The sequence below is a fragment of the Vollenhovia emeryi genome, unplaced genomic scaffold, assembly GCF_000949405.1.
Source record: "Vollenhovia emeryi isolate VEMERY1.0 unplaced genomic scaffold, V.emery_V1.0 DF939155.1, whole genome shotgun sequence".
NCBI classification, from domain to species: domain Eukaryota; kingdom Metazoa; phylum Arthropoda; class Insecta; order Hymenoptera; family Formicidae; genus Vollenhovia; species Vollenhovia emeryi.
This window is the reverse complement of record NW_011967211.1, coordinates 1,015,075-1,027,699: the sequence shown is the minus strand read 5'-3', so window position 1 is coordinate 1,027,699 and position 12,625 is coordinate 1,015,075. Positions and strand designations below refer to the sequence as shown.

The following is a 12,625-nucleotide window of genomic DNA, read 5'->3' as shown; positions in this document are numbered from 1 at the left end:
GCCAACTTGCGCGACGCCATCGATCGTGTTCGCGCGATCGCGTCTCTTACTCTCGTTGCAATGGAGTCCGCGACGAATAGCGCCGGGAGTGGACGTTGTGTCCAATCAAGTTAGTAATCGCGCCGATCCGACACTCGTGCGTCGACGATCCACCGAGACGCGTATCTCGCGAGAAGCCGGGAATCTGCCGTATCGTCGCCGTCGCGCCGCCGTATCCTCGCGCGACGCGAATACACCGGGCCGCGATTTCAGTTCGTGTCTCCTCGCGAGTGTAGAATTTCACGCGTGACGCGCGGCAAGAGAGACGTTGACGCCCGCATTCGGTCGCCTTTCTCGGGGAAACGCGCGAGGTGAGCCCCGCGGTCCTTTTCGCCGAAACGTTCCCGTCAACTTGCGCGACGCCATCGATCGCGTTCGCGCGATCGCGTCTCTTGCTCTCGTTGCAATGGGGTCTACGACGAATAGCGCCGGGAGTGACGCGATCGCGAGTGTTGTGTTGTGTCGTGCCAGTGCCAATCTGAGAGGAAGCGGCGGCCTGGGAGAGGCATCGGGCGTCATCGCAGTAAGCCTCAGGTGAATATAATTGTCCATACATTATTCTCATGTTAACTCCATTTCGCAGATTGCTTTCGCTCTCCTTTTCGTTCATTCGCCCCCGTTCGAACGACTCGCACGGGGCGTTTTCCAGCAAGGACACAATGTGATACAGCGTAAAGGCCTTCACACATAAAATTTCGTAAGGACGTAAAACGTAAGCGTAAGAAAATCAACAGATTGTATTTGCTTGCGTTATTGCCTTACGTTCTCGACTGTGATTGATCGATTTTCTTACACTTACGTTTTACGTCCTTACGGAATTTTATGTGTAAAGGCCTTAACACTGTGCCCTTGGCAAAAAACGCCCACGAGTACCGGCCGAAACAATTGCGCGTACGAAGTAGCAAAGGATTTTTTTGCCTGTTGAACGAAAATTTACGTTCGCGGAAGATTTTTTTTCGGAAATTATACAGTCCTTATTCACGGTAGTTGAAATGTACCGCGAATAATGGTATTCGCGTGTATTTCGTGAAAAAGTATTAGGCCTTTTTTCTTAATGTTGCGTCCTTCAAGTATACTAATTTGAATCTTCCATTTGTGCGTTGCAGGACGATGAGGCGTCGCAGTTTTACTGCTGTGGGGTGAGTGAGAAGTAAAGCTTATCATATAAATCGAGGTAATGAATCTATGATGGCTATACAAAATTCTCAGGGAATAAACGAAATCCAATTTTCTTCGCGGTAAAACTTATATTTTGGTAAACATTTTATAGAATTAAAGTAAAATTTTTTAAATTAAAAATGATCTACTATTTGATATTTAATAAATAAATAATGTGAACACCTGGGAAAAATATACTGCTTTATCAATATCATTATTAATAAAACAAACTGTGCATCTCCGATTGTACGCAGATATATTAAATATTGAGACCGTTATACATTACAAATGTATAAAATATCATAGATTCATTACTTTGAATGAGAAAAATATCTTGGCCTACCTAATCGGACAATTCAATTGCATATTAACAAACTTATATGTTTGTTCGATGAAACTTTCACCGCACTGACAAAAGAATTATTTTAAACAAAGTAAATAGATTTACTTAAAATTATTTTTTTACTAAAGTAAATATTTATTCTATTTAAATAAAGATATAAAATTTCAAGTAAGTTTGTGTATTACATTAAGTAAATTAATTTATATCATTACATTTTCTACATTCAACTAAAGATTGAGATAGAGAATAATTAAGATAGAGGAGAGATAGAGAAAAGTTAAATGAAATCATTGTTTTTTTCAAATAAGAAATCCAATTTTCTTCGCTGTAAAACTTCTTTTTGGTAAACATTTGATAGAATCGAAGTAAAATTTTTTTAATTAAAAATTATCTACTATTTCATATTTAATAAATACTTAAATTAAAGATATGTATGTTTTAATTTGTTTATAATTTTTTAAATGAATAATTTTCTTGAGTAAAGTAATATTTTTTTAGATTAAGATATTTTTTTGTCAGTGCAGTAACTGCAAGTTTATTAGATATATTTCATCGAATATATCCACAATTTAATCGGAAAACTTAATTAGGAAAAATAATTAATTTCTCATCGGAAGCACAATTATCAATTTAACCGATAGAAATTTTTCTCAGTATTTTATTTATTTCTCAGTATATTGAAATGCATAGACTTGAATCAGATAGACATTGAATCCTGAAGATCATGCATTTATTGGTCGATTTATTGCTCGTCTATGGCACGCCGGTTTCTTATTTAATATTGATCATAAAAATTTTGTATTTATAAATATAAACGGAAGAGAGACAGAAATAATCTTCTTATCGCTTGACATATTCCAAATTTATTTAACAAAAGAATTTTATGAATATTAATTACATTTATCTTAGCATACGTTTATTTTATTGTACTGTTTTACGGCTCATCTATACCCATTATGTGTTTATGTTCGATTTAATATTACTTACAAAATAATATAATATGAGATTGAATAAACATCGTGAAACCGAGGATTCTTCTATTTTTATACTAAATGAACTTGTGAGAAATAGAAATGCGTCAAGAATATTTTTGTCTCGGTAACACAAATTTTTTCTGAGGGTGCACCCATAGAATGATTTTCCGGATTCAATGTATTGCTTGGTAATATTGCATGGTAGTATTGAATGAGCGACACAGTCACACGTATATTCAGTTTTCGCGGTCGGTTTTCGCGGTCGGTTTTTGTAATCGGTTTTGTATCGAGACAGTTTCCTTATTAATTTTTAAATTTTATTCACATTATTATTAATTTCAAGTTTTCTCGGGATATTATTGAAATCGGTACACATGTAACGTAAAATACATTTTTTTGGTATTATATTTGACTTAAGATTTCGCGTTGAAAGAATTCAATTACAAAGAAACAACCGGTCTATATTTTAAATTAAATAACGTAGTTAAATAGCGGAATATTGAAAATATATTCGATTAATTTTACACAACCATTTTTTACAAAGAAATATTTTTCTAATTAATTTCTTTATCGTATTCGATACGCTCGACGCTCGCTCATTATTCGAATCGAACGTGTAACATTTGTCGATAATGATAAATCGACAATGGAAAGAGTTTTCCTCTTTCCTATTGGGGTCTGGTCAAAATGTGACCAGATCATATGGCCAGGAGCGACGAAAGGTAGGTCCAATCTGGCCCAACGAAAGGCGAATGCATTCAACGAAGTAAGTGGTCCGCATTGACCACGAAAATGAATTATGGAATATATGTATAAAATTGCTTTTTTAGTTGGGTGGGTTTTTCTTCTGCATATTTTCTCGCATGTATGCGAGACTCGAAAAATATAATTTAAATCCCAATCGCGCACGAGTAAAAACGCAAAATCATATCCCTAATAAAATCGGGTCGCGGTTTTAATTAAAAATTTGTAGATTTGTTAGGTTTCGACACGCGTAGGTAATAAAACGGATACATAGGATTGGATATAAATTGGAATGCGGGTAGGTAGGAATTGTTGTAAGCAGGGTCAGGGGGATATAATTTGATAGTTTTGTTACAGACAAAATAATTATATAAAATTGATATTAATAATTAAAATAAATAAATGGCAATAGGAGCAATGGGAAAGACTTAAGAGTATAAATTTGACTTGGGGAGGGAGAGAGCAAACGGAGATTCTAAGTGCAACAGATGCAAGCAACACGAACAAACCTAGGGTCTGTTCATTGTAGCTGACTTCTAACTGGCTGCACTAGTACAGAGTTTATCTTTCTCCTTCTAATGTGGAAGGAAAAAGATAAGCTTTGAACTAGTGCAGCTAGTCCAGATCTCCGGACTATGAACCTAGAGCCAGTTTCACAAATATCGGTTAACTGTTAACCGAGGGTTAATTGATTCCCTGTCTCTTCTTAAATGATAAGATGAAAAAAAGATAGCGACAATTATTCATAGCGACAACAAGCGTTTCCGCGTTCTGTGCACAGAAACCATAAGAAATATGAACGAATTGCTAAGGGTGTATTTCCACTGAGCTTCACGTGTCGCGTCTTACCGGCCACGCATAATCCAATGAGCGTACAGCTTTTACGGAATAGCTTTTATATGTGTATATGTATGTACGTATGTACATATATACATATATACACGTCTTTGATACATTATGAGTGTAATACAAATATACATATATAAAATGTTTTACACATGCATGAAATGATATGTTAACCAGGATTTTTTTATCATATTAAATTTAAATGTTTACCATCATATTTTTGAACTGATTTAACAGTGAATTAGTATTTTCATACATTTTTTAATCAGGTCAGAGACGTGCTCGTAATCATTTCTAAGATCTAGCTAGTATGAGTAATTATAATTCATATTTGTATCAAACATTCTGTATGGATAGATCCTCACAGTTACATTGCACAATTCTCATTTTTCCACATCAAGGTGTGAGAGTGGATTCCCACAATGAAGAGGGGGATTAAATCGAGCTGTCTGCGCTTTTTTGTCAAATATAAAGGCTCTGTAATTTCGCCGTTTTCCCTGCAATGATGAGATTCCAACTTGAAGTTTTCGTGGTTAATTATATCAAATTGTTAAAAAAGAGTTTCGTTGGCCTTCACGTGTGAGCTTTTTACTGCAGGGAACAGGGGAGGCGGGAAAAGAGGGATTTGAAAATAAAGGGATATAAGAGTTTAAATCTGGATTTCCGTGTTTTTTTTTAAATAGATTGTGTAATTAATTCTCACAATTTATTTCCGCGTTGTACTGAAAACATATAATTTTCTTTAATTTTATTTAATTTTTTCAATGTTACCTAGTACATTTAAAAGTAGTATACCATAAAGAGAGTGGGGGAGAGGCACTATGCGTAACTCTCATCAATATTTCACATTATTATTTAATATAAGCAACATTTAGTAATAACTTAATATGAAATCAATGAAAAATAAGTAATATAGACAAAACATTAACATGATACATCAGAATAATATGAATATAATAATGGCACATAGATATAGTTGTAAATATCTCTGTGTGAAAATATAATTTGATGTTGAACTTTTGGATTAACAAGATAATGTACGAGAAGTAGACAAGAAAGAGAATGGTAGATTTTGAGATTATGCTCGTTCAATATTGCTCGATTTGAACATGAAATACTAACGTTCTTAACATTTAATATAAATTCTGATCTTTCCCAATTACAAACCGTTCGACGAAGAAAATTTGTTTGGCACTTTTAATTATTTGATGTAACCTGAAAAGATTTGAAATCACAATGAATTGTATTTGTACAGTCATGTTTACCTTTTGAAAAATGTGAAATGTTGTCTTACGTACATATAATTGAATAATCGGCACGTGTGCACACGAAGAGTCGATAATGTTATAATTAAAAGAAAGTCGTTGCATCCGTCGCTTCTCATATACCTATGGCATAGTTAGTGATGTACAACTTTGCTGTTGCGACTCGTATCAGTGAGTGACATATTACTTTTTATTTTAAAGTGACGTTGCGCATATAATTACTTCTCTCTCTCTCTTGTCGCGTGTGTACAAATTCTTAAAAATACACAATGCTTGACCATAAACAGCGCCCGCGAAGCGTGCGTTCTGTCATGTCTAGTATTTCTAAATTGTAAACCTTCATTTACTCTGAACCTAAAAGAGAAGTGAAGCACATCGCGCTTCGAGAAAATCAATCGGCATCGCGGAGAAGGGCCTCGATATTAACGACATTCGCGCTGGTAACATCTCTTTTTTAGTAAGGGATTATTGTAAAGTGGGAGAAAAATAAGTAAATATCAGTAAACTTTCTTTATAAAAAAATCCATTGATATATTTACAACAATGATAATATAGGTCCTCCACGGAGATTGTACAGCAATCACAAATACATTCGGGCTATTAACAATCGCGTTTCGAGCATGTCCGTACTTTTCATGAACAATGATTATGCTCGTCGTCGCTCGATAACGAGGATTGGTTAACCGCGATCGTTATGGCATCGCTGGGTTGTAGCCAGGTCCTCGCGTTATGCTCGATTTTCGGCGAACATTTTGTTGGAATTTCTGCTACTGGCGTTTCTGAAATTCATATATAATGGATACATTTCAAAGCGTCGTCCATTCAATTATTTGCACTGCAAAGTGTAATCAGCAAAAAGTTTCATAGGGAATAGCCTCTGTTTATCCAATATTTTCTGCGAAATGATAATTTTTTTGATATAAAAAAGAGAACTTTACGAGACATAATTTCATCATGTTGGGTACACCGTTGTATTCCAAGTTATTCAGACGCACGTAAATCTTCAGTGACGAGAAAATAGATTTTGAATTTCCTGATAGACGTGCACACATTCGAGCTACGACAGCTTCATTTCGGAGGTGCGATGTATTTTCCGCGAAAATACTTCATGCATCCCTGTCTCAGGGATTTTTTTTAATTCGAGGCGAGACAAAATCGCTCTATACTCCAATTTTCCGTGACAAGCGAGTAGGGCTGTGACAAGTGAAAATTGATACGCGACTTTTTTTCAGCAGGTTGATTTATGAAAATGGCACGTGCTGCGAGCGTATGCGAGCGCGATGTTTCACCCGCGAAGACACGACCTTTCTCCTCCCCTCTCGCTTCTATACATTTGTAACTTAATTTTTGGATTTGGTTATATACTGCTCGTCGTGATTGTCCTCTTTCGGTTCCGAAATGTTAAATATTTCTCGCTCTTTCTTTGGCAATCACCATTTAAAGAATTTTTTGAACTTATCGGAGGATAACTCTCGGATGACAGTAGTCTTTCGAGCGTTGTATGGTATTTGTCTACTCAGCTGCACCGAGGATGACCCGAAGATGGGTCGAAACGTTTGGACATTTAATAAATTGATTAAAAAGTTCCACATTGGATAATTTCGCACGGACACTTGCGGTTGGCTCGCACTGGCCCTTTCTCCCTACCTTACTTTATTTTTAGTTCTTTCCGAAACAAACATAATGGGAAACGTGTGAATCGCTCACCTGGCCTTTCTATCGGCGATACCGACGTATCTGGAAACTGGACATGCTTCCTCGATATTCGACTCCCGGTAGGACTTTTCTCCGATAGCAGAGGATTGTGGCACGTTGTGGGACTCTGGGTCGGTGTTGCTTTTGTCTCGTTATTGGTTACTCTCCGTGAACTTGGACAGGACGTGGTGGCGGTCGTGGTCGCCGTTTGAGTTACATATCTCACTACTGGAACCTTCAAAGGGTACTAAATGAGACGTAAATGCATTGCGTGAAAGCGGGTCTTGTTTACATATATATATATAGCAATGAGTTTAGAGAGGCAACGATAGGGGTTGCTCGTTAAGAGGCTCAGAGACTATAATCGGTACACGATGGATTTTTATGAAAACTAGCAAGATTAAGCGACAACTCTGCTTATACGACAATAATTTGTATGAGTAGAGACTCCAATGCGACACATCCCTTCGACGAAGGAGGGACGCTACAAATATAACGCAATCTGACGATCGATTCCCTTGGGATATTGATTACGGGGATAATTGACGTAACAGTTGCTACGGGTGTCCCCTTCATTACTTTCCCAACTTTCCGGAAGCATTCAATCATGTTTCCTTTTAGACCTCGGACCTTTTATTTCGTTTTTTTCCCCTCTCTTTTATATTTACCGGACTATCCGTCGTTGCGGCGACGAACGAACGTCCGCACGATTAATAAAAAACGATTCTGAAATCGTGTCGCATTTACGAGGCTTGCGAACAATACCTCGGCGTATGAATAGCTACGTCCTGGAGACAAAATGTTTGCAAATAGAGCAATACGACTGAATAGTTTCACTTAACTTTTCTCTTATCCCATTGTTCCTCCCTCCGCATAACTTTCGGAATACTGACCCTGTATTCGTAGTCGTGCGCAGCGGTGCCGCGACCAGCTGAATATTCTTGGTACTGCGAGATGACACATAATACCGAGTACATCTGTAATAATATCTGTATTCAGTCGCGCGCGAAAGAGCACGAGATTTTGCGCAGCGCGTAAATGCGTGGATTTTGCCAACGGCAATATTTAGCTGGTTTACAGCTGGTTCTATAATCCTTTGCTCTTCATTTATTATTTTACAGAAAATTTACACTCTCCACCACTAACGTGTACAATTATTATCCGCGAGAATCGAGAATCACGTACAATATTCTACAATAAATCTTAAATATTTCTAAACAATAATCGAGCTTTTTAGTCGACATTAACCGGCCAGTGTTTCAGTACAAAATTTATTGTGAAAAATATTACCTCGGCCAGGGTTTGAACCTGAACTTCTCTTCACTCTAGGCGGGCGTCTCCAATTCGACCATTGAGGCTACTATTGCCTCAGTTTCGCTATAAATTTATTAAAACACTGGCCGGTTAATGTCGACTAAAAAGCTTAATTATTGTTATCTATTACTGGCAACTTAAAGAGATTTCTATATTTCTAAACGAGTTAACGTATTAATTTTCGACGATTGCAGCCACGATGTAATCAAGATTAGCGGAATGTATACTCACGTTTAAACAAAGTAAAAAGAAATTGAGCGTGTAGAGCATAAGTTTCGGCGGATGATAAGAGTCAGGCTGTAACAGACCAATTTTACAGAAGTTACACGCACGAATTTTACTTCACGTACACAAACGCATTTAAATAATTTTATAAAGATCATATAAGTATACTTGTCCTCGGTTAAGTGCATTTTTACGATTTATTTTAAAAGACTATCAAGTTTAAGCTTAATATTTCTCTTGTAAAGAACAGCGGTAAAATAGTTACGAGCCTTTCAAGCAGCCAGTATTCATAAATTTCAAACGCTGACAAAACGAGAGGGGAACAAAAGGAAGAAACGGGGATACGTGAGAGAAACGTATTTTACACAAAAGATTTTACTAATAACGTTAGGTTACGCCGGAATCCAAAGTTTATTGCAATTATAATCCTCGTAGAACGTGGCGTTGGATTAATTATAAATTCAATATGAGATACAGCCTGAAGGCACCCGTGGGGGGAAATGTACCTTAGGAAACCTTACAATTTTACTTTAGAAAAAGAAAAAATAAGCAAATTAAATTCGGACACTTTGAACTTTTATTTGAGGTAAACTTCAAACTCGCTTTAATAATTTAAAGGAAAACTTGAAGAATTGTGAAAAGTATGTGATATAACTTATAATACATAAATAATAAAAAAAGTGCTATGCCGCGCGGCCCTCTAGCAGGGACTTCGACAGGCTTGGCTATTCTAAAAATTATTTCAAGTATCCAAAATTATTCTGAAATTTCTTAAGTAAACTTTGAACTTCTTTAAGTAAACTCGTAGATTTGAAAGACTACTTTTAAAAACTTTAATTTCATTTAAAGGAAATTTTTCCAAGGGCACATACAAAGCAGATGTCGATTTTCAGAAAATCATGCGCTCGATGATGACGTAACTGAAAAAAGTTACTTCTTGATTTCAAAGTTACGTTTCTTTTTTTACACACACACATACAAGCTTTTAAATTGATCCTTACTTTCGGAGACCTTTCGTCCGATCCGTTTTCATGCGAAAGATTAACTTTGCTAAATAATAAATCGTAAGATTTAATAAAGCATTGATATGAATAATTTGGTCCGGCGATAATCGGATCATTCGATCGAGTATCAAGTATTTAAGGCAGTTCGTACGGAAGTGCTTTCTATTATGTTCCTCGCGTCATGTAATCAATTATTATTACGCAAAAATGTATTGGATATAATTTAAAAACTTACTGTGACGATGACCATATACAAGGAATGCGTCACGTCGATGACGCTGCTCGTGATGACTGTGATTATCCACGGAATCAGCAACATCTTATAATCCTGAAAAGTCATTTATGTTATATAAAATATGATAAGTAGCTCGCACAAGAGTTTATGCACATACTAGAGCAGTAAATTTTATATTAATCGCTTAATATAAAACTTTATATGGAAACGTGGTATAATAGTAGCCGCGTAAAAAAATTGTTTCACGAACGTTTATTCTGTATTATGTTACCGTGCCGCGCCGAGAATTTTGTGAATTTTAATTACTGTGCATTTTCTTAATGATTCTTTAATGAAAGAATAAAACGAAGCGCGGTATGTGCTAATGGAGATTCTGTAATATAAAACGCAGTGCGGAGTAACGCGCCAAGTATATTTATTTCCGTCAAATTAAACATCCTTTGTAACACTCGCTTTCGCCGGTTATCAGTGTCTCTCGTTATTAATATTCATGAATGCATACTTACACGTTGCGTCCCTTTCGCGTGCACACTGTAGCTTGTTTTGTTAATGATATTCGTCATGGTATCAAGCAAGTACTCAGAATAATTAAGATTCTTAACGTGTTCTCGCTACGTTCGTTTTTTTACTGGTTCGCCCACGTGAGTTTAACGCTTATAATAATGTCGCGCACGCAAAGCGGATTACGTAGCGCGTTATTGACGCGTTATGCGTATGCGTTACTGCATAAAAACCACGCTGGTCAATGGGAGAGCAATGTGTCGGTATACTGAAACTTGGGAGGGATCAAAATAAAGGATCGATATGCGTCTTCCGTTATATATTCTTATCGTAATCTTGGCAAATACTTAATAAAGGAAAGTCCCCTGTTATGAGATAGGTTTCTAATATGAGATAGCAGGTTTTCAACACCTAAGTTCAATCGCAAACCTTTTTTTCGCAACGATATTACACGATTTAACAATTAATTTTCCACTAAACCGATTTCGCTCCAAGGATAAATTCATGGTGGAATCAACGATGGTGCAGCCTATTAATTTAACAGAAACCCTGCTATCCCATATTAGGATCCTATCTCATAATAGGGGACTTTCCTCTGATTATAAATAGACTTTTAAATATAGATATGTATGCCATTTAGGGATCCGGTGTCCGAAAACTACAACGAAACTAGAAGTTTATTAGAGAGATTGTGTCTTTTATTAATTACCCGATTACGCTGTTCGAGAACGTACGTCAAAGCTACGACGAGAAACCAGTTCAATCGACAAAAATTGGGCTTTCTGTTACGAGTCTAACGTAGTAGTAAGCTTATTAAACATAGAGTGTACGGTGAATTGTTTACTCAAATATCCGTTCCACGTCTAATAGCACGTATCTCTCGGGAATAACGCGTGTGCGTCATACCTCGTAGCTTTCATACGATCCATTCGGGAGCAGCGATAATACCGTTTTATCACGTGCCAAGAGGGAGCAAAAGTATCCGCTACTGCATTCTCATACGGTTGAGTTTAGTTGCAAATGTAATAGATATGAAAATGCCTGCACAAGAATCTACATTTTGAGAGAGAGAGAGAGAGAGGGAGAGAGAGAGAAAGGTACAGTGATGAGCAAAATGGTTGCAACACGTTTTTTAAAATGAGTTTGGAAACACGCATTTAGCTCGAGGGTTACGTTTCAAAATCTTCTTCTCCGAGAAATATTTTACTCGATGGCCATTCCAAAACCATTTTAAGCGTTTCCGACTTATTTCTCGAGTAAAAGTTTCGTCAGAGAAATTTTTTGGAATCTGATTCTAAACGCACATCCCTAAACTCATTGAAAACAGTGTTGCAACAATTCTGTCCATCACTGTACAATGATTTTTTAATGAGTTTAGAAACATGTATTTAGATCGAGGGTTACGTCTCCGAGAAATATTTTACTCGATGGCTGTTCCGAAACCATTTTGAGTGTTTCCGATTTATTCTCGAGTTCCTAAACTCTTAAAAAAAAACAGTGTTGCAACTATTCTGTCCATCACTGTACACGAAGGATTTTCGTTTTGCGCAAAACAATAGGATGCAAATTCGACGGTTTCGTTAAACGTGATAAAGAAATATAACGGAAAATGCTTAACGTAAATTACATTACGTGTAAGATAATACGGACGAAAATTGTACCACTGCAATCTCCTACCTAATTTGATAACGAAGTCTAACGCAACGATCTAATGTAACGGACAGAAATGGGAACGAATGGAATTCTATCGCATTTCCCGTACCTCCTCCAATAAGTTACAAATTAGAAATGGCATCGTGCGACGCGTTAATCGTCGCCTCGGCAATTTCGCCCTACCTTGTATAAGCCGTACAAAAGAAGGAGGCTGCACAGCACGCCGCAGCAGGAGCAGATAAGCAGCATTCCGTTGAATTGTACCGTCGCTGAAGCAATGTAAGCAATACAATATCGTTTAAAGCGAAGCCGAACTACTTAAAATGTAGACAATTCCATGCGTGGGGATCGACAACTTGCTTTAAGATCGAGACTCGAGGGAGACTTTGTGCGGGACAAAATTGGATTGTATACGTTAACTACATATCTACTTGCCGTCTACCGTCTACTTACTCGGCGATATGGTCTCCGATTCCAGAAAGCTGGTCGATTTCGGCAGGGACACGATTCCCCTTAGGTATTCACTCTCCTCCCAAAATATCGAGCCGGCGGTCGACGCTATCATTGCGAAGTATATCTAGAGTGTGGAGAAACGACAAGGGGGCGAGGTCATTAATTTATATTTATTT

General features: G+C 37.0%; 1 protein-coding gene across 5 annotated transcripts in view; it reads right to left on the bottom strand.

Annotated features, from left to right (window-relative positions):
• Window positions 1-5,875: 5,875 nt before the first annotated feature.
• Window positions 5,876-12,625, bottom strand: part of LOC105565085 — a 24,077-nt gene continuing 17,327 nt past the window's right edge. The window contains exons 2-8 of one of the 5 annotated variants that reach the window (XM_012017950.1): window positions 12,450-12,573; window positions 12,180-12,265; window positions 9,843-9,935; window positions 8,610-8,675; window positions 7,907-8,041; window positions 7,077-7,311; window positions 5,876-6,148 (exon numbers count right to left, since the gene is read on the bottom strand). In XM_012017950.1, coding sequence (XP_011873340.1) covers window positions 6,003-6,148; window positions 7,077-7,311; window positions 7,907-8,041; window positions 8,610-8,675; window positions 9,843-9,935; window positions 12,180-12,265; window positions 12,450-12,573 — 885 coding nt within the window. In that variant the 3' untranslated portion in view covers window positions 5,876-6,002. The remainder of the gene's footprint in view (window positions 6,149-7,076; window positions 7,312-7,906; window positions 8,042-8,609; window positions 8,676-9,842; window positions 9,936-12,179; window positions 12,266-12,449; window positions 12,574-12,625) is intronic. The other 4 variants (XM_012017951.1, XM_012017952.1, XM_012017954.1 and 1 more) reach the window with 4 other exon arrangements.